The sequence below is a fragment of the Salminus brasiliensis genome, chromosome 2 (genome assembly GCF_030463535.1).
Source record: "Salminus brasiliensis chromosome 2, fSalBra1.hap2, whole genome shotgun sequence".
In the NCBI taxonomy this organism is placed as follows: domain Eukaryota; kingdom Metazoa; phylum Chordata; class Actinopteri; order Characiformes; family Bryconidae; genus Salminus; species Salminus brasiliensis.
Window position 1 is genome coordinate 43,659,970 of NC_132879.1, and position 27,500 is coordinate 43,687,469.

Consider the following 27,500-nt stretch of genomic DNA (forward strand, 5'->3'; position numbering starts at 1 on the left):
CCATCTAACACACACACACCAAATCAGGACTGAGGAGAGGCTAGTGGAGGACATGAGAACAAGAAGAAGAGATAAGAGAAGTGGGGAGAGGTGAGGAGAGGAGAGAGGAGATGAGAAAAGAACAGAACAGTAAAGAACAGAACAGAACCGAAGAGGAAAGAAGAGATGAGGAGATAAGAGAGAGGAGGAGAGAGGAGAGAAGAGTGGAGAGAAAATGGAGGAGAGGAGAATAGGAGAGAGGAGAAGAGAATAGGAGAGAGGAGATGAGGAGATGAGGAGAAGAGAATAGGAGAGAGGAGATGAGGAGATGAGGAGATGAGGAGAAGAGAATAGGAGAGAGGAGAAGAGAATAAGAGGATAAGAGGAGAGAAGAGGTGATGGGAGAAGAGAAGAGAAGAGAGAGGAGGAGAGAGGAGAGAAGAGTGGAGAGAAGATGGAGGAGAGGAGAATAGGAGAGAGGAGAAGAGAATAGGAGAGAGGAGATGAGGAGATGAGGAGAGAGGAGGAGAGAGGAGATAGGAAAGAGGAGAGAGGAGAAGAGAAGAGAAAAGAGAGGAGATGAGGAGAGGAGAGAGGAGGAGAGAGGAGAGGAGATGAGGGGAGGAGATGAGGACAGAGGAGGAGAGAGGAGAAGAGAAGAGAGGAGATGAGGAGAGGAGAGAGGAGGAGAGAGGAGAAGAGAAGAGAGGAGATGAGGAGAGGACAGAGGAGGAGAGAGGAGAAGAGAAGAGAGGACAGTAAAGGAGAGGAGGAGAGAGGAGATGAGAGGAGATGAGGAGAGAGGAGGAGGAGAGAGGAGAAGAGAAGAGAGGACAGTAAAGGAGAGGAGGAGAGAGGAGATGAGAGGAGATGAGGAGAGAGGAGGAGAGAAGAGAGGAGAGTAAAGGAGAGGAGGAGAGAGGAGATGAGAGGAGATGAGGAGAGAGGAGGAGAGAGGAGGAGAGAAGAGAGGAGATGAGGAGAGGAGAGAGGAGGAGAGAGGAGAAGAGAAGAGAGGAGATGAGGAGAGGACAGAGGAGGAGAGAGGAGAAGAGAAGAGAGGACAGTAAAGGAGAGGAGGAGAGAGGAGATGAGAGGAGATGAGGAGAGAGGAGGAGAGAGGAGAAGAGAAGAGAGGACAGTAAAGGAGAGGAGGAGAGAGGAGATGAGGAGAGAGGAGGAGAGAAGAGAGGAGAGAGGAGATGAGAGGAGATGAGGAGTGAGAAGGAGAGAGGAGGAGAGAGGAGAAGAGAGGAGAGAGGAGATGAGAGGAGATGAGGAGAGAGGAGGAGAGAGGAGGAGAAAGAGCAGGAGAGTAGAGTCTGTGTGAATGACGAGGAAAAGAAGGAGTGGGGAAACAACAGCTCTCAGAAATGAAAGAGGGAAAAAGTCTGAGATGACAAATTTACATTTTTTCTCTCAGCATCTGACACAATTTTCACAGCTGCGGAGAGAAGTGGCACACTCAGGGAGTGTGTGTGTGTGTGTGTGTGGTGGCAGTAACAGGTGGATATTACAGGCCAGTAGAAGATGAATAGGGGTTGCAGGAGAGTGCTGTATCATCAGGGCCAGTCGATAAGCGACCAGCCTGGACACTCATTTATAAGAGGGCAAGTGTTCTGCTCGCACTCTCGGACACACACACACACACACACACACACAAATACACACAGAAGCGGAGACGTGTGAGCTTGACCCAGTAACCAAGTCTGGCTGTTTCCCTGTAACAAAATGACTACACTAGAGTGTGTAGTCTCTCTCTCTCTCTCTCTCTCTCTCTCTCTCTCTCTCCCTTCTCTCACCTTCTTTGACTTTTTTCTTTCTTTCTTTTCTCTCTATATCTCTGACCTTTCTTTCCCTGTTCTCTCTCTCTCTCTCTCTCTCTCTCTGTCTCTCTCTCTCTCTCTCTTTCACACACACACACACACACACACACACAGACACAATAGGGTCTGTAGAAGGAGAGACAGAAATAGAGCTGGAGACTGCAGGAGAGTTCCTTCCACAGGCCCTTACTGTGTGATGATGCGTTTCTGTGCAATTTTGAGTCCCCCTCTCAACTTGCCGCCACATTTTCACTCCGCCGAATATGTGAATGTCTCTCACTGTGTGTGTGTGTGAGAGAGAGAGAGCGAGAGAGAGAGAGAGAGAGAGAGAGAGAGAGGAAGAGGGAGAGAGAGAAAGAGAGATTGATCCGGCAGGAAGCAGCGTGTGAAAAAGCGGGGGAGGGAGGAGAGAGAGAGAGAGAAAGAGAGAGAGAGAGAGAAAAAGAGAGAGAGAGGTAATAATAAGACCCTTTCATAATGATTAAAGCCTTCATTAATTTTTCATCACAACCTGCCGTTTGTGGCTAATGGCCTTTGTGAGGTACACAAGCAAACAATGGCCAGCCGCATAAGAAAAGGATTTTTATCAGGCTATGAGAGCGCTCTGCTCTGTGCTTTACCTAACACCCCCCCCCCCCATCACCACTACCACCACCACCATCTCTCCTTCTCTCTGTTCTCTTCCTTGCTCTCCTTTCTTTTTTCTTTCAGCCTGCCGCTTCTCTGTGTCTGCGGTTCCGGAGGCGCTGAGGGCCGCTTTTGTTTGTGCCTTTCGTTTAAACACAGTGCGAGGATAATGTGCTACTGTGGCCACTTGCTAATGGACTCCCTGTCTCCCTCTCTCTCTCTCTCTCTCTCTCTCCCTTTGTTTTTCCCTCTTTTCTCAGCGCCGTCCAGTTGCAGGTCCTTGTCGGGGCTCCAGTTGCCGGTTTGGACGCACTTTATCTCAACATATGTGGAGCTTCTTAAGGAATGTTCTTCAGGTGGCCCCTTCAAAAGCTAGTTTTGATGGATTAGTTCTGATACTTCCTGGTAAATCCGTTTGTAAGTTATTTTATAGTTCTTATTGATACCTTCACTGCTCTTATAAAAGGTGGAGGAGATCAAAAAGAAGAGGGTATGTCCAAACTTTTGCCCCCCAATTTTATTCAATGTTCAAAGCTTCCCATGAAACTGAGTAAAAAAATAACATTAAAATCAAGGCAAGATGAGTCTCTTTGCAATGATCAACCTTAGAGGTTGAAATGAAGCTCTAGCTAAAGATTCTGTTCCCACAAAGCAGCCTAAAGACTCGGGTCGCGCCGTTAGCCCTGTTGCTACAGGTGCTGTTTGACACAGTGTTGAAAGAGAGATGCACATTCAGACATCAATATAAAGATGGAATAAAGAAGGACTTGATGTGAGAACCCCTTCAGAAAGCCTTGCAGCCTTGAGCAGCAGCAATAGAGTAAGGAAAGGAAAGCAGAGAGTGAGAGCCCGATTTGATGGGAAATATTGGGGAAGAGCGAAGTCAATAGTTTAAGAAGTTTGAGGAAGCGGCTTTAGAAACGTTACAAATGCACGAGTTCTCACACATGCCTCTATACATGCGTCGTGCACAAAGGGCTTAGCTCTGTTGTATGTAAATAGAGAGTGTGTGAGTGTGTGTGTGTGTGTGAATGCTAGCTTTGTTTGGTTGGCCTGCATTCTTCTGCATGTTTGACAGGAGGATCAGCTGTGTGTGTGTGTGTGTGTGTGTGTGTGTGTGTGTGTGAATGTCTGAGAGAGAGAGTTTTAACCCTTCAAACTCTATTGAAATGTATTATTGTTGTTTTGCTGTACTGTAGATATATCATTGTATCATTGAGATGATCTGCATTTCCGACAGAAGAGCAATCCTAACAATACCATTATCAACTTTATCAAATCCTCTGACTTATCTAAAGACTGTTTTATATCACTAAACAGAGAGAACATCACTCCGCCCAGTACAGTGAGTTTCAGAACACAGCAGAGCTAACAAACACAGCTGACCCCACAGAACAGCAACCAATGCAGACCACATTTAACCACGACAAAAAAGTACAGCAGCAACCATCCAAAGGAATCCCGCCCAAAGTGATGGAGCTGCACAGTGCAGTTCTGTATGGGAATAATGTGGCATTCATCCCTGTCCTCGTTCTGTATAAGTAATCAGCTGATCAATTGGCAGTCGCTATTGCTATCCTGATCTCTAGAAAGAATCACATCCACCAACAGTGAAGAGTATTACTACTGAGTTTTACACACATATGACTCGGTTCATCCGTGAGAGGTCTCATTACATAGTTACATGTGCAGTGCAGTAGCCAGAGTGGGAATGACAGAGACGCCCTTCTCACTATTACAAGACAGTGTACCCATCAACATGATTCTGAAGCTCTTATTTAAAGGTACAATTCCTACATAATGTTGCTTTAATGAACAGAATGAAAAGAGCATCAAAAGCCTGCTATACGTTCCCTTACAAACACTGCATTACCACACCAACACATACCAGCTGATTATTGTGATTATTCGTGAAGAATTAGCTTATAATTAGAGAGGCTAGAAGAGCAGCGTGCGGTGGCACTGGAACACACATACACACACCCACGCATGCACACTCACACACACACACACTGAAATCCAGACACCATATATGGCGCAGCAAAGACTTGTCCCAGAACAATCGACCTGTAATGAATATGCAAAGTGCTCCAAACAATGGCTCTGAACAGCTGATGCCTCCATCGCTCAAACAAAAGCCAGACTTTATCAGCACCTTCCCTCATTACTGACATTTGGTAGTCAGACATGATGGAGCCTGACAGAACAGAGAGAGAGAGAGAGAGAGAGAGAGAGAGGGAGAGAGAGAGAGAGAGAACGCTCCTCAAAATCCTTCTCACCTTCCAGTCAGCCTCTTGGCTGTGATGTCTTTCTGACAAGCACTAAAGCCTTGACACTAATTACAAACACATACATGCAAACACACACACACACACGCACTGTCCAGCCTTCACAATGCCGACCTCTAGCACCGACCAGTCAATCAAAGCAGTCATCAGATGGCCTTCGTCTTTAGGATAATTTTTTTTCTGTGTGTGTGTTGTGTTGTAATAACGGTCTCAGCACTTACCCTCCGGCTCGCTCTTGATCAGCTCCTCCATCTTGCGCTGTTTCAGCGTGTCCACTACGTCGGCCAGGCTGCCCTTGCGCCTCTCTGGAGTGCCCAGGGCAGTGGCCGAGCCGGGCTCGCTGCCCGGCCGCCCGGAACCGTCGTCCGGCTGCTGCTGCTGCTGCTTACTGGGTGAGGTAGAAGAGTTGTGCTGGGTGTAGGGGCTCAGGGCCAAGCCTTTACTGCTCTCCTGCTCCTGAGAGAGAGAGAGAGAGAGAGAGAGAGAGAGAGAGGGTAGAGGGAGAAAGAGTTTTAATTTCTTTCATAATTCAATTCATTCAAGTCAATGACACCTCAGACTGACCCCTTACAAGTCCCGTAATGCCTTTAGTGGTGCTCATTTACATATCAAATGAACGGAATTGTAATGAACTGAATCAAAACCAAAACTGAACAGAAATGATCTGGAATAAACTGAACTAAATAGAACCGGATTGAATTGAACTGAATTGTAATAATCCGAACTAAATCAAAACTAAACAGAAATGATCTGGAATAAACTGAACTAAATAGAACCAGATTGAATTGAACTGAATTGTAATAATCCGAACTAAATCAAAACTGAACAGAAATGATCTGGAATAAACTGAACTAAATAGAACTGGATTAAACTGAACTGAATTATAATCATCCAAACTAAATCAAAACTGAACAGAATTGATCTGGAATAAAACTGAATTGAAAAGAACACAACAGAATAGAAATTATCTGAAATAATCAGAACTAAATAAAACTGGATTGAGTTGAACTGAATTGTAATGAACTGAATCAAAACCAAAACTGAACAGAAATGATCTGGAATAAAACTGAACTGAAATCAAGTGAAGTAAAATGAACTAACCTGAACTGAAATGAAGGTAAAACTTCAAAACTGAAAGATAACTGAAAGGAAACTGAAAACTAGTTTAGAAATAATTATGTTGTATTATGCGTATAATAGAAATAATTGGATTTAAATAGAATTACTGAATTGACCTGAAGTGAACGAAACAAAACTAAATTGAACTGATCTGAATCATATTAATCAAATTAGTAGAAACAAAGAAAATTATACATCCAAAACTAGTCAAGTACAGATACACCCCTCTCTCTCACACACACTCTCTGAGACTAGCCTGTGTGCTGCTCATAGTCTCCTAGGAAGCATTGATTTCCGCTTCCTCTCTTAGATTGAGGCAAATTTTCCGTTGTTCTGAGGGACAAAGTTTTGTTACTTTCAATCGGATCCAGATATTCAAGAAGAGCCAAGCCTTTCCAGCACAAACTGTTTCTTCTCTTTTTGGCTTTTGGGTGGCTTTCAGTGAGAGGATCACCAGGACGGCAGCTGCTACATCGGCCGCCATCTTCACTACGGCATGCACTGATCTAACCACGTCCATCCACCCAACTCAACTGTCCCGGTGTTTCACAAAGCAAAGCCGAGCCTTTTGTGTTAGCAGTAAATCCAGCAACCTGCTAAGAACACGGCAAGTCTGGAGAAAATGCAGCTACACGATACAGGACACATACTTGCAAACACATGTCCACATATACACACACACCTGGTGCCTGGCTTTGACCCAGCTCACCGGATCTCTTTTGTGAGGTTTAATTACAGAAGGACCCAGGTATTTGCAGACAGGGTCAATAGTCCATGTCCATTAATCAGAGTTAATCTTTGGCTAATCAGCCTCTATTATCTACCGCACCACCTGCGTGACAGACAACGGCTTCAGCGTATTAGACAATAGCTTAATCCCTAAAGAGGCAGAGCTTAAAGCTACACATTAGGAGCCAACGTCGTTCAACACCGGACACCACACTTCGGTCCGGTTCTACTTAGGGTGCGGTTCGGCCACCACAGCTGTGGAAAAATATACATTACCTAGAACACATGGAGAAACAGTAATAAGACTGTAAAGCATTACTTGAAAGCAAAGCGCTATTGTCTGCATTTGCTTGATTATATAACCAGTCCCTCTGCCTGACACAGGCTTTTATTAATGAAGTGTGCATTGCCTGTAATGATTAACTGAGGATGGTGGACTGGGGCCAGTTGAGCAATCTGGTTGGATAAGTTTGCCCTAAAATTGGCTTCAGTGCTTTGTCCCTGTCCCACTCATTTCACTGCCGTCCAAAAAAAAGACCATGTAACTCTCCAGAATGGTCACTTTACAAGAGAAGACATTCTTAACTTTTAATGGAAGGCATATTGTCCATGTCAATGACTTTCAGGAGAATTAAAAAACCCTCCTAACTTTCAATGGAAGTCAATGTAAGATTTCATTTCAGGTCATTTTGGAGAATGTCGATTGTTTCATTCATCATTAAATTAGGACACAATATAAAGAACAACTGCCAAACACATTTTGCCAAAAAGTAAAAAAAAAAAAAAAAAAGGTCAGGCATCTGCGATATATATATTAATTACAAAAAAGTCGGTTTTGAAAACACAACCTGTCTTGTAATTGGAACTCTTTTTGTGGTCGTGGATCATGGGGTCATGAATTACAAGATCTTCTGTAACTGTTCTACTGTGCAGCAACACCTGCATAACTCACTTCACTGGATTTGCAATCTAAAGAAATGTGTGAATGTTTTAAGGGCTTAATCAAGGTTCTTCACCAAAGTTTCTTCACACTCACGCATCTTGTTTACAAAAACGATTCTTTAGATACCCAAAACAGTTTTTCCTATATCATCACTCAAAGCATCTTCATTGCACCTTTATTCTTATCTTCCCACATGAATGCACGGGCGTGCACCTTGTCAACCCCAATCAATACTTTATCCCCAGGGCTTTTCTCAATGCCTGAAATAAAGTAGGGTCCCGCTGGCAGAGCGGGCCACGTTCACAAGCATCTAAACACTAGTTATCATTCATAACCATCAGGCTTTGAGTGAGCGGAGCTGACTTTTACCAGTCTATTCTGAGAGCTGTCGTGATTCACTAAGCGAACGAGGACGCAATCCAAGCGTAAAAGGCTTTCCGTCGCGCGCCTCCGTGGTAATGGACGTCAAATATGAGGGCTTACATTACCGATCTTTAACCTCGTCTTCTGATCTGCCTGTTAAAGAGCTCACACATCCACCAACCCCAATCATACCCCCCCCTCGGATTGGGGGTGGTGGGGGGGGGTTGCTGGCTCTATTCACACATCCTTTCATCTGATCCCTCCGTCAGGAGCTGCAGTTAGGCTGTTCAAACGAGGATTAAGAGAAATTCCGACATCAAGACTGATGACCAAAAAGAGCGAGAGAGGGGATCTTAAGGAGTTTAAAGTGTGTGTGCATGTGGGGGGGGGGGGGGGGGGGGGGGGGTTCGGATTGGGGGTAAGGAGAGACAGAAAGAGAGAGAGATAGAAAGGGAGAGAGAGAGACAGAGAGAATAGAAGGCAGTCGCTTCTCTGCTGCTGTGACTCTGCCTACATTTACTGTGTCACGCATTTTAAACATCCGGTCACACCTGTCACATCCAATCTATCTAATCCACTGCCTGCTTAAACCTGCAGGACCCACAGCTTTCTCTGCAGATGTCTCGAAAACAAAACAAACAAAAATGGAGGGGATTGTGAAGTGTGTGTATTTGGGGGGTGGGGAGTGGTAGTGGGGGTTGTCGTGTCCTCCTCCCCTCTTGAGTCATCCCGACTGACACTAAGACTCGGACAGATGAAGGGTCAACCCTCTGCCGCTTTCTCGAGTGCTTAATCCAGACCCGGCCGCTCAAAGGCGACGAGCTAACAAAGCAGCATGTCCTCAGGATCCTGTCACTTCGTTCCCCTTCCCTCGTCCGCATAATCTGCGGCGGACGGCCAACTTTCAGGTTAACCCCTCAAACTCCAGGCTTATTCGCTTATTAATCTTATGGCTTATCACTCAGTACCTCCTCAAATTACTGCATTATTGGGTACCTACTATTTAAGAAATATACAGCAAAGGGGCTGTCTAGGCAGGTCCTGAGAGATCATAGCGTTAACCCTATTTTCAAACTGTTCACCCCACTCCTTATGGTCAACTAACTGTGGTTTACTTGTAGAACAATCAACCAGGCTTTGTGTGCATGTTTCTTTTTACTTATCTAATCATGTTCTAGGTTAATCACTCAGTAATTGACCTTATTATTGATCTATTATGATTCATTTGATAGACATTTGATTTAAGCATATTTTGTCCCACAGGGTTCTATTACACAGGGCCAAGGTAACCTGTGTAAATGATGACAGCAATCTGGTCATGAGAGTAAAGAACAAAAGTTTGGGGCCTACATACAGGGTTTGAGAGGGTTCCAGCACTTCAAGCGCTCAGCATGCCATGTTGTATCGTTCAGCACAAGCCTCTCAATTAAACACGCCAATAATGCATTTAACAGAACTCTAATACACAACTCTAATACTGATTATATTGAGTAAAGCACAATAAAAATGAAACAAGCAAGCCCACAACAAAGGTGGGGCATCCATCTCCAAATTAAGAACAGGATAATAGCTTGAGGCTAATATATTAGCTTGCGGCGACCGCATTATTATTACAACACTGTTATAAAATGTTTACAACATTGGATACTCTGAATGAACTGAAACCGGCACCGTGTCACACTGAACGGAGTAGCCGATTTGGCCAATCGTTACAGCCCTAAAAATTAGTTTTAACATGACTGAACCATGATTATGCGCTTGCAGTTTAAAGGGTTAAATAAATAGCTTTTAAGGGTGAGCTGCAGCATCTGACCCCCAAAAAAAGAGAGTCAATTAATGCACGCTAGGTGTGTTTTTGTGTGTGCGGTAGTGTGTACCAGCATCCAAATTTGCACCCGGTGTGCAAAGCTGATTGTGTGTGTGTGTGTGTGTGTTTGTATGTATTTCTGATGTGCCATCGTGTGCAGTGTAGGCGGTTCTGGTTTTAGTAGTGCGGATGTGGATCCTCGCGTGGAATGCCTGAAACAAAGTGGAAGTGCCTTCTCCCTGCAGTCGGCCTCCTTATCCCCTTACGGCTCCGCCATGGCAACAGAATTAAACAACTTTTGTCTTTCTTAAGCTCATCTGTGACAGGAGCACATTTAAACACACTTCAACCCGTGCCAAGAAAGCAAAACGCTGGTTTTCTCTCCCTCTCTCTCTCTCTTGCTCTCTCTCTCCCTGTTTTTCTTTCCCCCGTCAGCCACCACAGATGCCACCATTTCTCCAAATGCTCTCTCTCTCCCCCTGTCTCTCTCTTTCTCTTTATTTCTCTCTTCCTGTGCTCTGCAGGAAGTCATTTACCTTAGAGCACCCCTCCCAACCCCCTCTCTCTCCCTCTCTCTCTTTCTCTCTCTCTTTCTCACTGTCTCTTTCTCCTCGGGCATGACTAGCAGACTGTAGCGGTCTACATTCAACAGTATACTTGCATATTCAAAACTGAGGGCTGTAGGATGTCCCAAAGGTGGAGTTAAAGGTGACACACACACACACACATAAGCTGCAACACACCAACGTGGAAAGACCAAGACTGCTTTACTCATGCGTTTACATGCTGAGAGAAAGGGGAATTGACACAAGGGTTGATACAAGTGTACAGCGATATTAAGAGTCTAGAGTTCGAGCGCAGTGCTGGGGAAGCTACTCCAAAAATAAACTAAACTGAACCAGCAGTTCGAAGAAGTTAAGCTACAAGGCTTTGTCATGTTATCAGAATGGTGATCTTGACTTCTAAATAGAGCCAGAGTTTCCTCCAATGCAACGAAGCCTTTGCACAGGCAAAAGACCATTTAAGCATTTCTTTGAGTTGCTATGGTTATGCATAAAACCTCTGCCGTTACTAACAAAGAGTGCAGCGTTGGACTGAATTGTAGAACCAATGGTGAATCATCACTGATTTTTATTTATTTATTTTTAGTCTAGACTTTAGCGTTGATCTGGATTCAGGAAACTGGATCCAAATGTTGTTGCTATTGCTACTGGATTAAACACAAAAAACATACCCTCATTTCACATCTTAATTAACATCAGTAAATCTCATTTTAATCTAAATGAAACTCTGTCTTTGTCTATTGGCAGCAAGCGAGGGCAAAGCTTACATAGAAAAAAGTCAAAAAGTAGTTCCTCAAAGCTTCAGTAACACCAATGGTCCATTAAACGCCTGTTAGCCATAAAAAACTACCAACAAGTACTATCTACACCAATCAACCATAACATTAAAACCACCTGCCTAACATTGTGTACATCCCCCACATGCAGCCAAAACAGCTCTGACCCGTCAAGGCATAGACCCCACGAGACCCCTGAAGGTGTCCTGTGGTATCTGGGACCCAGACCTTTGTGTTGCATCCAGACAGCCAAGCCTTCGCTGCCTACATGCATCAGTGAGCGCTCTGCTCCTCGTGACCCTGTCAACCTCTCACTGGTTGACCTTTCTTGGAGCACTTTTAGTAAGTACTGACCACTTCATACTGACCTGCCTGATGTTTCGGAGATGCTCTGACCCAGTCGATCGTCTAGCCATCACAATCCGACCATTGTCAGAGTGGCTCAGATCCTGAAGCTTGCCCATTTGTCCTGCTTTTAACACATCACCTTCCAGAACTGACTGTTCGCTCGCTGCCTAATATATCCCACTGTCTGGGGGGGCAGGGAACATCATTAATGGTATTCACTTCACCTGTGAGTGGTTTCAGTGTTATGGCTGATTGGTGTCCACTGAAAAACAGCATGTACATTTAAAATGCTGTTTTTTCCATTTGGAACTTAAGCTTTAAGTGTGGAAGAACAAGCAGCTCCCGACTGTGGCTAGAACATAATGCAAGCCTCAGAAGTCTCTGAAATTCCCAAATTTGTCAAAACATATTCTTGTGTGCAGAAATCAGCGCAGACTGTAAGCAGCATGTAAACACGAATCCTCACGCAGCCCTGTACTTAATCATGTAACTTACATTTCAGCAGCACAGCCAAACCACAGTACTCACTGTGGACCTGCAAGGGTTAACAACAATTGCTGATCACAGTGGAAAGCGGAAGCTAAAAGGCCTTTAATGAAATTAATCATACCAGTAATACTGAAACTGCCACCTTAGCCTGGCAGAACATAAAAAGCTGTGTGAATGAAGCTACCTCACTGCTTCATGGAAAAAGTGACTTCAGTGCTTTGAAGCAGAGTGAAATTACTACTATAAAGCATACAGGGAAACACACTCAAATGAGTCGATTTTTCTTGTAAGTTAAGCCACCCAGGCCACTAGTCAGTTCTGCTTAAACACACAAACTCTCTCTCTCTCTCACACACACACACAGGCACACAGAGAAGTGAGAAGCCTTCACCACTCTCCTCTGTTGTCTTAAGCCTGCTGTTGTTGATCACTGCCGTGCGCTCTCAATCCTCTAACAGCTCAGCCTGGCTCAACACTGCTATTGTCAGCTCTGATCCCAACACACAAACACACATACACACATATACACACAAGTCTACCCTATACCCATCGTCGTTTGTCATACCCTGCAGACGCTGACGCCGAAGCAGCCTGAGGTTGTGTTACATCGAGAGGAACGGAATCACTCCATATTTAGATCTAAATAAATAATCGCGCAGAATTCATTTGTCATGTTAATTTCTCATTGTCTAATTTAGGCTCTTGCCCTACATTGCCACTACTTGTGAACTGCGACGTCTAATCTAATAAACAAGCCCCCCGAATCTAATCTCAGACTCACGCCACTGCGTCTGCGCAGTCGTGTAAACTCTTTTGACGCTGAGATGTGATCTGTCAGCGTTCTCTCTGATCTGATTTTAATGTGCGATTAGGCTAACAGAAACAAGCCACATAACATGCACACACACTCTCTCTCTCTCTCTCTCTCTCACACACACACAAACACACACACACACACATAAACCACCACAGCCTAAACCACCGCGACTGCTGTGGGAAAAAAATAAGGGTGCAGCTTGTAATTATGTGATTTTTGCAGCAAAAAACAAAAAACAAAAACAACAACAAAAACAACAACAAAAAAAAACAGACAAATGGTTCTAGATTTGTTTTAGAACCGCAGTCAAACAGAACCAATTAAGACAGCTGTTTATGTATTCGTTTAGTTAACAGGCCGTTTAGGCCTTCTCTAGCACTTAAGACCAAGTTGTACTTGAGTGCTGGATCCGCATTCTTAGCAAACAGGGTTCTATATAGTACAGGAAGGTTCTTTGGCTTTTAACTATAGAGTGGAACCCTATGTTGGTGGTACATCTGTGTTTTTTACAGAATCATTAACAGGGTTTTCCATTATAGAAAATGAAATACCCATTAAATGATCCTTTGACTTGTCCTGGTTCTATACAGAAGCATGGTCTTTACTCAAGAACCTAAGCGTCTCTAAAAGACTTGAACTGCAACAACCTGAACTGAATTAAAGTGATCTGAATTGAACTGAATCGAATTCAACTGTACCGAATTACAGTGAACTGAACCAAACTGAATTGGATTTGACTCAGTTGAACTGAAGTTGTTCTCTAACCCTTGCCTCACTACCACCTCACCTCGAGCTCTCTCACTCAGGCCGTTCTGAGCGGGTCGGGAGCGGCGCGCCGGGATGTAGAGGTCAGCTGCGCAGGAACGCGCGCGCGCCCGCTTCCGCGTTAATTCAGCGTGACCCGCTAAAGCGCTAAAGCGCTAATCTGTTGCGCGCTCCTGCGCTCTACACCGCCGCGCGCAGCGCGCTACTGCCGTGACAAAGCCGATGCGAGTGGCGCGCGCGCCTCTGCTGCCTCTCAGTCCGCGCACAGAGGACTGGAAACTGAACGGGCAGCGCGCGCCGCAAGACTGCGATGCACCACTTTACTCATCTGCATCGAACTCGGAGCTCGCGCCTTTTTAATTGCGCCGCTGCTGCGCCCGTTACTCCAGTCTGCCACACACCGCGCGCTCATAGTGGAGAACGCACTGTAACCATGACCACATTACCATCATCTGCCACCATCGTCATCGTCATCACAGCATAAATGAGGCACATTATAAGAACTATCATCACTCATAATATCAAACAATCATCATCATCATTATTATTATTGTGTATATCAATACCATTATCACATACAACAACCATACCTACCATTATCATCATTGTTATGACCATGATCACTACCATCATCAAAGTCGCCTTTAATATCATCATAATCATCATCACTGTCAAAACCAAAAATCACACCTGATAGCAGGAAATACCATCATCTCCATCATCAAACAATATCAGTAACTACTGCCACTGACATTCAGAATTCTCCTCAACTCTAGAATCATCGTCATCATCTTCACTTTACTGACACTGTCAGAATTCCTCTACTAATCTTACTGTAACTGTGAATACCACCATCATCATCATCATCACCAGTCATTTCCACACACAGTGAGAATACCTGCATCATCATCTTATGACAGGGGTGTCTAATCATCATCAGCGATGGCTACAGGCTTTCCTTCCAAACAAGCATAGGCACACCTGATCCCATTTCTCTTTAACCAGTTGGTCTCTGTCATTGGCTCCATAAAGTGAAAAACCTGCAGTCACAGCCACCCTTTGTGAACAGGACTGAACGTGAGTGTCGTAAGCAGTACAAGAACAACAACATTAACAACAATTAGCCCAATAATTCGTACTGAACTTTGATTTGTAAAAGCGTTGTTTTTATAACAGCCAGCGCCGATATCTTGCTCCGTCAGCTGCGCTCCGATAGCTGGAGCTGAGCTGAGGAAGGTGATGTAAGATAAGAGGAAGCTTCCAGTTGAGCCAAACAGCCAGAGTGACGCTTCGGTTTACTCAGCAGCAGAGGAAAGGACTTTGATTTAGTGTTGGGGAAACTCTTCCAAACTGGCAGAGTCCAGCATGCGATCTAATCACCAGGGCTAATTACTGAATTAGCTTACCATTACCTTTCTTAAGCACTGCTTCATTGTTTTACAGCTGGGTAGATTCCCAAAGTCTACTGTCTGCACATACGTTTACACACTCACACACACACACTTATCAGAGAGATAGTGACAGCAGGTGAAAGGTTAGCAGGAATAATTCTCCACTGTGAGGCAATCTGAGGCCGAACACACAAACAGATGACAGGTTAGCGCAACTCAGCCAAACAACATGTTCTCCATTCCTCTTGTGTCTTCCCACAAACTTCATTAGTTTGCATGCAACGCCAGGCCCAGTTACCTCACAAGCCACAGCAGATACTGAAGAGCGTCTCTGCTCTCTGCCCGCTGTGGCCGTGTTTGTCCACCACAACTGTTTATGTACGCTCACAAACTCACCCGCCACGAACGCACACCAAAAAAAAAAAAAACTTGTGAGTCACTTTAACCAGATCCAAAGAGTGTGCCAGCTTCCCTCTAGTCTGGCTATGACATCATCACATATGACTGCCACTTTCACAGTGTGTCTAAATGTGTGTTTGTGTGTGAGAGGAGTCTATGAAAAGGCAGCATAAAAAAACAAAAATGAATTAAAACAAGAAAATTAAAAAACTTTAATTTGAGACAAAAACAAATTAGGCTGCTACACATTTAGCTACCTAGACTGTGCTATTGCTAAATCACTATGGCTACGTTTACATCACAGGATAGCAGTATCACACCATCACAGACCTGGGGTACAGATCTGATTTTTCAGAGCAATGTGAACACAAAAAATCGAATCTTTTCAAATTTCAGATTCAATCCATTTTGGCCACATCCACATTACCAGCACCTCAAATCTGAAAAAATGTGACCAAGATTTAAAGTTTTGAGATGTATATTGACACAAAATCTGATCTGAGCCCCATTATATGTGGTTCTTATATAGGGCACTATTTCGATGGCCATTATGCATGTGGTTAATTCACGTGGTGAAATCCCTTATCCACACAAATGTGAACCACAAATGAGAACGATCGGATATAAGCAAAACATCTGAATTAAACAACAGGGCTAGTAATGTGAACGTAGCATTTCATATGTGGTCCCAGACCTGATATGTATCCTATATGTTGCTATGCAACTATAGTGACAACAGTAGATTAGTCAGACTGTTCAGAACTCTAATGCACTTCCTCTCAGGGCAATTGTGAGTGCATTCACACTAACAGCAGGTATGATTCACTTACAAATGTAAACCAGCAGACAGACTGGTCCTGAGCCAAGCATCCAAATCGGAAAGCCTGTGATGTGAAAGTAGCGTTAAGCCTAGAGTGGAGGGTGGGGCTTAAAAGATATGGGCGGTGTCAGAACATGAATCTAACAGAGCTCAGAAGGAGGGGTCAAATGTAAGTTTCAACCGTAAGTTTCGTAAGGCACATGGGCAGGGCATTTAGAGAAGAGAGGCGTGGCCTACCAAGCTGCTGTGTAGTGTGGGCGGGCTGTCGAGGGTGCGGGGCGAGCGAGGGGACACTTTGCTGCAGTAGGAGCTCAGGGGCAAGTGAATGACAGCGTGTCCGTCAACCTCCTCATCCTCCAGTCGCTGTCTGCTCGTCGCCATGACTACCTCTCCATCTGTTCCCCCATATGGAGAGGCTGGTCGCTTGGAAGACATCCTGGAAAAACGAGAGAGAGACAGAGAGAGAGAGAGAGAGAGAGAGAGAGACAGAGAGTGAGTATGAGGCATGGTGGAGACAGAGACGTGGCTGTTGTTTAATTGTGAGTGACACAGACGATTGAGTTGGTGACACACTCGCTCACGTGTGCACACGCATGCACACACACACACGCACACATTTAATACCAACCGTCATTATCACAGATTCATCTACAGCCTTTGTTCTATCAAAGAGATGGCCTACACCACAAGCCATGTGCCATGTGACCACAGCAGGCAGTGTGTTTAGCCTCTGCGTGTGATGTGGCAGTTCGAGCGGCCCTTTGGAAGAAGAGTGTGTGTCGTATATGCGTTATTTATTTTTTCTTTATATATATATGTATATATATATATATATATATATATATATATATATATATATATATATATATATATATATATATATATCCCCATTTGTCTCTTATTTGGATTGCCAATTAACCAACTCATAGATATTTTCCCTAATCCAATGCAATGCTTCTGACACTGGGAGGGTGAAGGCTGACACACGCCTTCCCCGACACATGCTCGGCCAGCCAGAACCTCTTTTCCCGAATTGCTGCCAATGCAACGTCACCAGGCAACTAGGAACTTAGAGGAAAGGGCAGTGTACTCAGTTCTGGTGCATCTGATGCAGCATTGTACTGCAGTGATGTGGGGAGAGAGCCCCATCTACCCACCCTGAAGAGAGCAAGGCTAAGTGTGCTCACCCAGGGCCCCAGCTGCCGATGGCTAGCAACATGACCAGGATTCGAACTAGCGATCCTATGGTCAACTTATTCTGCTTGACCACTCTCGGCCCTCAGTGTGTCCGTTTCACATAAATAAAAAAGCTGAGGGCAGCTCTCTTTCTCTCTCCCTCTTTTTGTCTCTCTCACTGGAGAAAAATGAATATGCTACAGTAATGGGATTTCATTTGGTCAACAGCAACTTCTAAGTGCTTTCAGAGGCACTTCTCAGCCTTGGAGGCTACTGCTACCATGATCCTGGGTAATGAATGTCCTTCTCAGAGAGCAGGGGAGCTAAAACACAGCCATGCAAATCCCCTGTAACGTGAGGAAGCTGTGCTTGCAGAAAGGGGGTGCAATTTTTCACTGCTGGTTTAAACTACTGATCTCAGTAGTTATACAGTAAATGCAGTGGTCAGTAGTCAGAATGTGAAAAGTCATAGGTATGAGGACAGCTCGAAGAACACAGGTTTGGTTGGTGACCTCTCTGTGCACTCCAGCCACTGTATGGATTTGTTCAATTCCACCAGCAACTCACCTCATGAAGGACTGTTATGAAGGACTGATTAGTTTGATACAATAGTGTAGTTGCCGATATGGCAAAGGCATGATACACAATGATGTTTTTGATGGCTGAGTAGTCAGAACACTAGCTTATAAATCACACTGTTGTTGGTGCTATGCTGCCACTGTTGGGCTCTTGAGCAAGACAGTTAACCCTCTCTGCTTCAAGGGTGCTGTAGCATGGCTGAGCCTGTGCTCTGACCCTGGCTTTCTTTGCTGATATATGCAAAGAGAGCAATTTTGTTATGCCGGTCAAGTGTATAAGTCAACATGATCTCACATAGAAACATCCATATAGATTGTTTTGGTCTTATTTGATCATGGTTTCACCCGTCCACTAAAGCACTGTTGAGCAAAATACACACAAACACACAATCTGTCTCAAATCACACAATTCGTCTGTCATGTACTCGAAGGAGAACTGAAAAAACAGCACTGGGAGGTAATGTTGGAGACAATCCTGTTATATGTAACTTTTTGGACCAACGTTAAGGGTTAAGGTTAGGTTAAGGTGTATTTTTCCTTGGTTACAGTAACAGTGGGTTTGACGAGTCGACAATCAGATTGCCTGTAGTGTTTTCAGCACCGCTATAGGCCGCATTTCTTCCAGGGGATCAGGATGGTGTATGTATAATGACTATTAAACGCTTTACTTTACTTTACAGCAGTTGCTTATCATTTTTCTCTACTGGAATGACACAGGCTTCGCTTGTTTTTTTTTACTGCAGGTCAGTCTCAAGGAGAAGCTGAACAGTAAGCTGCCCAATCTACCGTTTATACAGATGAGGAATAATACCCATAAGCAACAGCGTGGGCCCTAGGAATGAAGTAGCCAGGGGTTAGAGTGACGCAACAGACCGAAGAGTGCCAGCATAGCCACAGGCCCTGAAACCACATCGTCCACTTCAGCAAAGTGACTGAAGTGTGAAGCATCTGAGGTAGAACGTGTGTTTTCTTGCATTTAAGCATATCTCCACGAGCAGGCCGACGCGCGCGCGTGTGCTTATATGTAGGTGCATTGTGCGACCCCTGTGAGCGCGCCCGAGCGCGTGTGGTGTATGTGTGTGTTTTGGTGGGGGGCTGGGCTGTGCTGGTTCACACTGGGGCAGTAAAAGCAGTGGCTGCAGCTGTATAAACTCTGCAGCGGCCGGCCGAGTCACACAGCCTGTCTGCAACTCCACCAGGATCTGTTTATTCTGCCTCCTTTCATTCTTACACACTGAGCCCTTTTGTTTCACCCCCAACACACACATATACACACACACACACACACATGCACACGCACACCTCAGGACTGCTCAGTCTCCTCAGCAACACCCCCACTCACCCCCCCCCCCTTTCCAACAGTCTTGCGCACACTTCTGCAGGAGAAAAACATACCCCCACACACACGCACAGTGCCCACACTTATACAAACTGTCCATTCAGGTGAATGGACTTTCTGTAGAGGCATGATCTTCTGGGGAGAATGAGGCTCCAAGAGCGCTGTCTCTGCGCACACACACTCTACTTCCTGTTAGGCCCACTGACACAAGCCTTTCACAGTTCCTCTTGAGCAATAAAATGTCTATTTTCCTCCAAGCCTTTGAAGTATAATTACTATACAATTCCGCTCCCTGGGTGAGCAGGTTATAGCAGCTATTTCATTTAAAGTTGGCAGACCTGCGCTTGTGGAGAGCCTACATGAAACATTTAGAGCATGTAGTGATGTTGGGATTAAAAAGAAGGGGCTTTATTAAGTAGATAAATTGGCAGCAAAGCTGGTCTCCGAGGTCATAATTAGCGGCCATTAGCATAATTTCACTCCATCCTTCTGTGGCTGTCATAAAGCCTGGCCTGCCAAACAGACACACACACTTACACACACACACAAATTTTCTCGGCTGAAAAAAAAAACACACACAAACATGCGTGCATATGAGAAAAAAAAAGCCGTAATACAGATACCGCTTGTGTGTGCACATACGTAAACGTACACTTGCACATAGCGTGCATGCTCCCCTCGCTTAGCCTTGGCCGAGCAAAACCCTATTGGAATGTGGGATCCATTTGCATTGTAAAGTTTCGGCACGGCCTTCGCTCATTATCTGGAGGTTTTAATGCATTTACTGCCATTCATAATCTCTTGCAGGCAAAGAGCAATTAACCTCCATGGATAACATTCATTGGAGCACAGCCCCATACAGTACGACGCACTGTAAAGACCAGGTCAGCTGCGCTAGAAGGAGACAGCTATTAGCGCTCTAAGATTGGTGGCCTATGCTGCTATGTCTGTTGCGTCCGCTGTACTAATATTTCCATAATTACTATGAAAGAGAGGCTGGGAACCGCTGAGTAAGACAAAAAGATGCCTATGTATGTTTATACTACGATAATATTAATGAAAGGCCTTCTGTTATTGTCGAGTTTAAAGGCCGTTGGCAGGCGCTGCATGGTAGATGTATGCAAATGATACTATGAACTATGTCTTAACGAGGGACTACTAATAATGCATGTATTTATATGTTGATGACTTTACAATGCTAGCAAAACGTCACATGAGAATCACACCCTCAGGGCAGCAACTGATATCACACCTGTGTAAAGCCCCCCTGTGTAAAGTAGTTGCTAGTTGCAAAGTGTTTACAGGATCATTCAGGAAAAGAAGCTGAAAGTTGCTAAGAAGTAATACAAATATATTAAATCAGAAAGGCCTATGTATGTTCATGCTCATATAAATACCAAAGAAGTGCTGTCTATTATTATTCAGTCAGTATGATATCACACCCTGACAGCAGTGACTGCTAGTATTTCTATTTGGAGGCCACTCTCAGGCCTGTTGTGGGAGATAGATGCAAAGTCTTTACAAAAAAACTCCTAGGAGATGCCCGTGTGTGTTTGTGTGCTGCTATTATACAAATGATTTGCCTACTGTTGTTATTATTGAGTCAGCTCCAGGGTGTTGGTTGTATGCAAAGGACGGAATTATTCATTAACAAGAGACACTAAAACTGCTAAGAATGAGAAAAAGAAACTACTAAAAATGACCCTGAAGCCCTCAGAGCAGTGACCAATAGCATGTGTATTCAAAGGTCACCATCAGGTCCACTGTCACAAAGGTCCAATATATTTACAGAGCTGGTCATGAACAAAGGAGCAATAAAATGCATGCAATGTCACCCTCAGAGCAGCACTACTGTTTCTATTTAGAAACCACTATCTTGTCCAGTGTGTTGGATGTATGCAAAGTAACATCAGCAAACATTATCAAAGGACACTGCAAACAGTCAAGAAAGCCAAAAGTGCTAACATTAAATATCTATGTATATTATACCATGTCAAAGCCCTTCTGTTTCAGATCCAGTTAGCATATACGTATATAATCATGCAATCATACTGCTCTCAGGGCAGTGACCTGTATCATTTCTGCTGCAAGGCCACAGTCATGCCCAGTGCATTCAGCACAAGGAACTCTACAGACTGCTCAGTAAGAAGGGAAAAACAAATTAACTAATCATAAATGCCTATATATGTGATGTTGAGGACATACTGTGCTGCACATGTGCATTAATGAACGAAATAATGACAGTCATATTAAATTAAAGACACGAGGTGGTTCAGCAGCTGAATGTTGGGTCAGAAGTCCAGCACACCAGGCTCAGCAGTGACTCGCTGGGCTAATCGCTAGCCGCTAATGGCCACCCCACTGGTGTGGCACTCTCCCTTGCCCCGTCCCCCCGGCTGCGCGTGCTAAGCCGGGATTTAAGCCACACTCCTCTGCCAGTGTTTTCTGATGCTGATTGAAAGCGCTCGTAAAGACCCGCTCATATGTCACATATGTACACTCTCTCTAATCGGACAAACACAGCGTCCATTAACTTCCAGAGAGAGAGAGAGAATGAGAGAGCGATAGAGAGGGAAGCCGTGCTTTAAATACCAAAATGACCGAAATGCTGGAGCTATGCGCTTTATCTAATCGCCATCGCCTGGCGGTTAACACAACACAAATGCTCCTAATAATAGCGCATGCTTTAGCTACAGGACGTGAGACGCAGGCCCAGGCACATACGTGCACACGCGTAGTCCCGGCGCATGTTGATAGCTTGTGTTGTGCGCGTATCGTAATCGCCACTAAAAGTGCTAGTAATGGCATGTTTCAGCTGTTAGAACAAAATCTCTCTCACACACACACACACACACATAACACTGAGTCGACTGGTCAAAATCAGGCGTAAATGGACAATGACAGACGGTTGATTTCCCATGTGGCTAATGAGGACTGAATGGCGACACTGTAGCTCAGTGTGGCGTGTCAAACAGCAGGCCATACACACAAACACATATAACCTCCCCGTCCAAAGAAAACATGACGCTCCAGAGTGTGTGTGTGTGTGTGTGCATGTGTAAACATATAGTTGCTGTCAGGCAAAATCTTATATCTTGTAAAATGTAAAATGTAACTTTACAACAGAAAAAAGGCTTCTTAACTTTTAATGGAAGTCATTATAAAAAGATTATCCATTATTGTCATTTTGGGGCATTTCTATTGATCCATTCATCATGAAATTTGGACACAATGTAAAGCATGTGATAGGTGAGATGTAGTTATTTTGACATGCTATACTTAAGGAAAGTAATTATACAGTAACCAAGTGTGTGTGTGTGTGTGTGTGTAAAATGTGCAGAAGTGTGTGAAGGATGTGAACTTTACACTTAGAAAAGCAACAGCCTGTCCTTTGCATATGACTTTGTATGCACACATACATATATGGTGTTTCTCGCTGAACTACATGAACTGTTGTTACATGGTGCTATGTCAGCTGAGCCTGCCCTCATTCTTCATTCATAAATCTCATTATAAATAATAACCAGAAATATAATAACATCTAATACAAACTGTACAAATTGTGCATTTACTGACCCCAACAACAATCCCCAAAGGGACCAGCAAAATGCCTCAACTGTGGGACAGAGTGGGGATATTCAGTTCGAAACAAAATAAACACACATACACACACACACACACACACACATCCATGCCACAGCAACCCCATCACTTGCGTCCAATACAGGCAATTAATATATCACCCTCCCTCCCACCGATACTCAGCTGCTGATTTCCAGCCTCTTGCTGTGGACTTTCTTTTTACATACGGTCATCAGACTGCCCAAAGGTAAATTCCTGCAGGATGACTGCTTGATCTGTCCGGGCGGACGCTGATGTCAGCCGGATGTGACGGCTCCCTTGTGTATCGGAGTGTGGGAATGAAACAGCGTGTTTAAAGAACCCAACAATGAGGCCTTTCTCCGCCCCGCGAGATAACAACAGCGCTGGCAGCAGCGACAATACCTCACCATTTACATACACATTAGACCTTAAAGACAAGTCCTCCCTCTCTTTCTGTCTCGCTCTCTCTCTATCTCTGTATGTCTCTCTCTCTCTCTCTCTCTCTCTCTCTCTCTGATAGCCCCGTCGCGGCGTTCCATTTTGGACAATCAACTGCTTGTGTGAAACTGTGGACCTTTCAGAGCGCTCTTTTTACCGATATTGCTCCATAGATATTTATAGTCTCTCTTTCTTGCTTTTTGTCTCTTTCTTTCTTTCTGTCTGTGACTCTGATATCTCAAGCAAAACTCGAAGGCGCTCTTTAGTCGACTTTCTTTTGATGCTGACAGCTCCTCAGCATTGGCTGGATAAATAATTTAGCAGGCCATGTTAAATTACGCTCAACAGTCGGACAGGAATAACCATAAGCAATAGCTCGAGCAACAGCTCTTAGATTCTGAGAGTTATTACTTGTGTCTGTCAATACTATAAATATGTAATGACGTGATTATACACTTAACTATGTAATGAATTGCATTTAAACCTGAATCCCATTCTGTACGGGTAGATTTGCCGAAAGCGTTTTCCATGTGCAACGGGAAGAAAAGTGGCAAACATTCAAAAGACTTAGGACACAACTTTCCACCAAGTTCAACTGCTTGTAAATGATCTCCTCTTCTGCTCAGAAACGCAAGTATGATACCGACTGAAAGTGTCGAATCTGCACTTTTGAGAGCATTTCTCCATTCGTATCAACGAGCTACAGGAGAGGAATAATTTCCTATCAAACTGCACCACTTGCTTGTGCTAGGACCAGCTTCTTTGACTTCTTTGCTGCTTCTGCTGGCTAAGTATAAGGTAGGCGCCACAAAGAGCACGTAAGAGCGCAAAGCGTGCCAGTATGACCACAAGCTTTAAAAGCACATTATACGCTTCAGCCAGTCACACTCCACGCTCTAATCTCAAAGTTAAGTCTCTCAGAGAGCTGCGCGAGAGCCGAGCTGCGCGAGAGCAGAGCAGAGCTGCGCGAAGGATGTTAGCTGCTTCTGCCGCCACTGCTGCTGCCCGTTTAACGAGCAAGAAAAAGGAGTTCATAAAAGAGACTTTTCACATGAAGCACATGTACACAGGGCACACACTCACACACACACAAGCACTTATACACACACGTGTGTGTGTGTGTGTGTGTGCGCACACAGAAGCGCGCACGGAGCCGAAACACAAAGCAGCCTCTGTGTTTTCCCTCTGGTTTTCGAAGGCGGTGGGGCCACCCCGGTTTCCTGTCCAGCCTTTTCCACAAAAGGCAAGAACACAGAGTCTAATGTCACTGTCATCCATTAGCATTTAGACATGGAGGTGAAGTCACGCACACACACACGCATACACACACACACACACACACACACACACACACACACACACACACACACACATATAAACACGTTAGCGCAGCGCTGCGTGCTTTTGCTGAAGGCAGAAGGTAGTGGCCAGCTCACGGTGCCTACAGCGCCGAGACAACTCCTCCTGTCAAGCAGTCACACACACACACACAGACACACACACACATGCATACACACACACATACGCGCGTTTGCCAGTGTTTTTAGTCATCGCTTCAGCCGTCTGCAGAGTTTCCTGTCATTTCTTTCTCTTCTGATTATTTATTTCTCTTACGCTGACTCAGAGGGCCGTGATTTTCACTGACATTTTACCTTGGAGAGATTCCACACACACACACACACACACAAAAGAGGCTAAGATCCTCCGCTCCATCTCTTTGCTCGGTCCCAGCACTAGAACCAGTGGTCCCCGCCTTCTCCTCCCTGTTAACTCTAAACTAAAGGGGAAGTCAGGACTGCAGGTCAGGGCCGGGACCGTCTTCAGATCAGTCAGGTCGACAGAGCCGCTCGCTGTGTTTATGTGTGTTAACAGACAGACCTCACTTCTCCACGTCTCCTTTCCAACACACTCGTACACTCTCTGAGTCAGGGCCACTCTGAAGGCCATGCAGAGCATACAGCGACTTGTGAGGACACTCTGCGGCGTGCGGTCAGGAGGAGTGAGAGCTGTCTGAATGTTAATGATTGAAGTGGAAGCTAACATGATTAACACAACGCTGGTGATGGGGCTTATTAATGGACACAGGGACGACTCGGATGCAGCAGATATTCAAATGCACACCGAGTCACATACTTTTTAACACACGCACGTACACACACACACACACACACTCACACACACACAGAAACTCCTCCCTTTCCTGAAGTACCTGAGTGTACAGAGAGGCTATTGTGCAGTGTGGAGAGAGGAGCAGATATCCACACAAACACACACGCACACACTCTCTTTCTCTCTCGCGCGCTCTCTCTCTTTCTATCTCTCTCACTGTTTCTCCCCTTTCTCTCTCTCTTATTCTATTTCCTCTCTCACTCTATCAAACTATTTATCCTCTCTCTCTTTCTTTCTATAACACTACTCCGCTTCTCTCTTTCTCTCTCTCACCTTTTCTCCTCTCTATTATTCGCTCTCTCCCGCTTATTCGCTCTCTTTCCTTGTATCACTCTATGTATCCTCTCTCTCTCTCTCTCTCTCTCTCTCTCTCTCTCTCTCACTCTATGTCTCGCTCTCTCTCTGAAGACATTCAAAGTGACAGAAACCATTTAGCGGAGCAGCCATTGATTTTTATTGCTCTGCCCGTGATGCAATGGTCTGCTTTTGACATCCGACCCCTAACCCCTGACCCGCTGTCATATGACTTCTGTCTCATTACTCTCTCTCCCCCTCGCTCTGTCTCTCCCCCTCGCTCCCCCTCGCTCCCTCCTTTCGTTTGGTACAGAAAGTGTAGTGAGCCAAGCAGTAAAGGCCAAACTCTGGACTTGGTGCTCGGCGTTAACCTACAGATCAGCCTTAAAACAGACTTTTCCCTCCGCCCCACTGCTGGACCGCAGGGTCAGCTGACCACTGGGGGGAGGGGAGGGGCAGGGGCTAGAGGAGAGAGGAGGGCGAGCAGAAGAAGGAGGAGGGATCGGAGGGGAAGGGGGGCTTTTAGCATTCTCCTCTGGTATTCTTCAGCCCCTCTTTCACTGGCCCCCCCAGCATGGAGACACGGTTATCAAGCCTGTGTGAGGAAGCACAATATGGGCCAGACAAAAGAGCCAGTCTGCGCTGAATAGAACACAGTGGATAAGAGAGAGGAGAGAGACAGAGAGAGGGAGAGAGTGTCCATCAGACAGAGAACACACACGCACGCACACGCACACACACGCACACACACACACACACACACCGTGCACTTTAACCAGTTAACACCACATGAGACCTATTTAACTGCACACATGGTCTGAAGAGATTACAGTGAAAGTGTTTTCTGAAGCGCTGCAGACTCCAACATCAGTCCGGAGGACTAAAGTTTGCGCGCATGAGCAAAACAATATCAGCCCTGATCGAATACTCACAGCCCAACTCAACTCAACTCAATTACACTTCTAGCTAATGTTGTTAAGAGGCTTAGTGGCTAATGAACACACTGAGAAACGCATACAATCGGGGGTGGGGGGGTCTGGTGTACAGGTACAACTGAGAAAAGCTAGAAAGAGAGAGAGAGAGAGAGAGAGGCGACAGAACCCTCCAGTAAAGCAAAGAGACAAATGGGGCAGTGTTAAAGTGCCCTCTCTCTCTCTCTCGCTCTCTCTCTCTTTCTGTGGAATGTCACAGTTTAACCACAAAGTCTTGTGTCCATTTTCCCAGCAGCACTGTTATTGTCCAACAACAAACTACACATAAAACATGCAGTTATTATCATTAATATCGCTGTTATTATGAGTATTATTGTTGTTAATATAATTATCATTGTTATTATTATTATTATTATTATTATTATTATTAGTAGTAGTAGTAGCAGTGGCAGTATTAGAAGTAGTAATACTGTATTATTAGTATGTTATTAGCCTGTTATTATATATATATATGTTTTTAACATTAGGTCAAATAAGTGCCATAAAATTGCTTATATTATAGTATTGTTACAATTTTTTTTTATTATTATTTTAACAATATGATCAGTGTGTTATTACTGTTATTACTATTGCTATTATTACTGAATCTTTACTTGATTATGTTGTGATAAAAAAAAATCAAATCGAGTCGTTAATGTCCCTGTTTATGATGTTTTATGTCTCTGATATTCCACATTTTAATATGCACACCCAGAACTGCTCTTGTGTAAAAAAATTATAAAATAAAAACTGAAAACCACATGAAACCAAAAACTGCAACAGTCGCAGAACTCGCAGAAACACAGAGCAAAATCTGTAAGATATGTAACTGCGTAAAAAAGCAGCCCTCTCTCTTAGTGGAGAGGAGAGAAGCACGTCCGTG

The 27,500-nt window shown here is 44.6% G+C and overlaps 1 protein-coding gene across 7 annotated transcripts in view; it reads right to left on the reverse strand.

Moving 5' to 3' along the window:
• The window catches only part of sox5 (SRY-box transcription factor 5), a 262,222-nt gene that overhangs the window by 70,467 nt on the left and 164,255 nt on the right, over nt 1–27,500 (reverse strand). For all 7 annotated transcript variants that reach the window (XM_072672872.1, XM_072672870.1, XM_072672871.1 and 4 more), the window contains 2 exons: nt 16,287–16,485; nt 4,942–5,176 (listed from right to left, as the gene is read on the reverse strand). In XM_072672872.1, coding sequence (XP_072528973.1) covers nt 4,942–5,176; nt 16,287–16,484 — 433 coding nt within the window. In that variant the 5' untranslated portion in view covers nt 16,485. The remainder of the gene's footprint in view (nt 1–4,941; nt 5,177–16,286; nt 16,486–27,500) is intronic.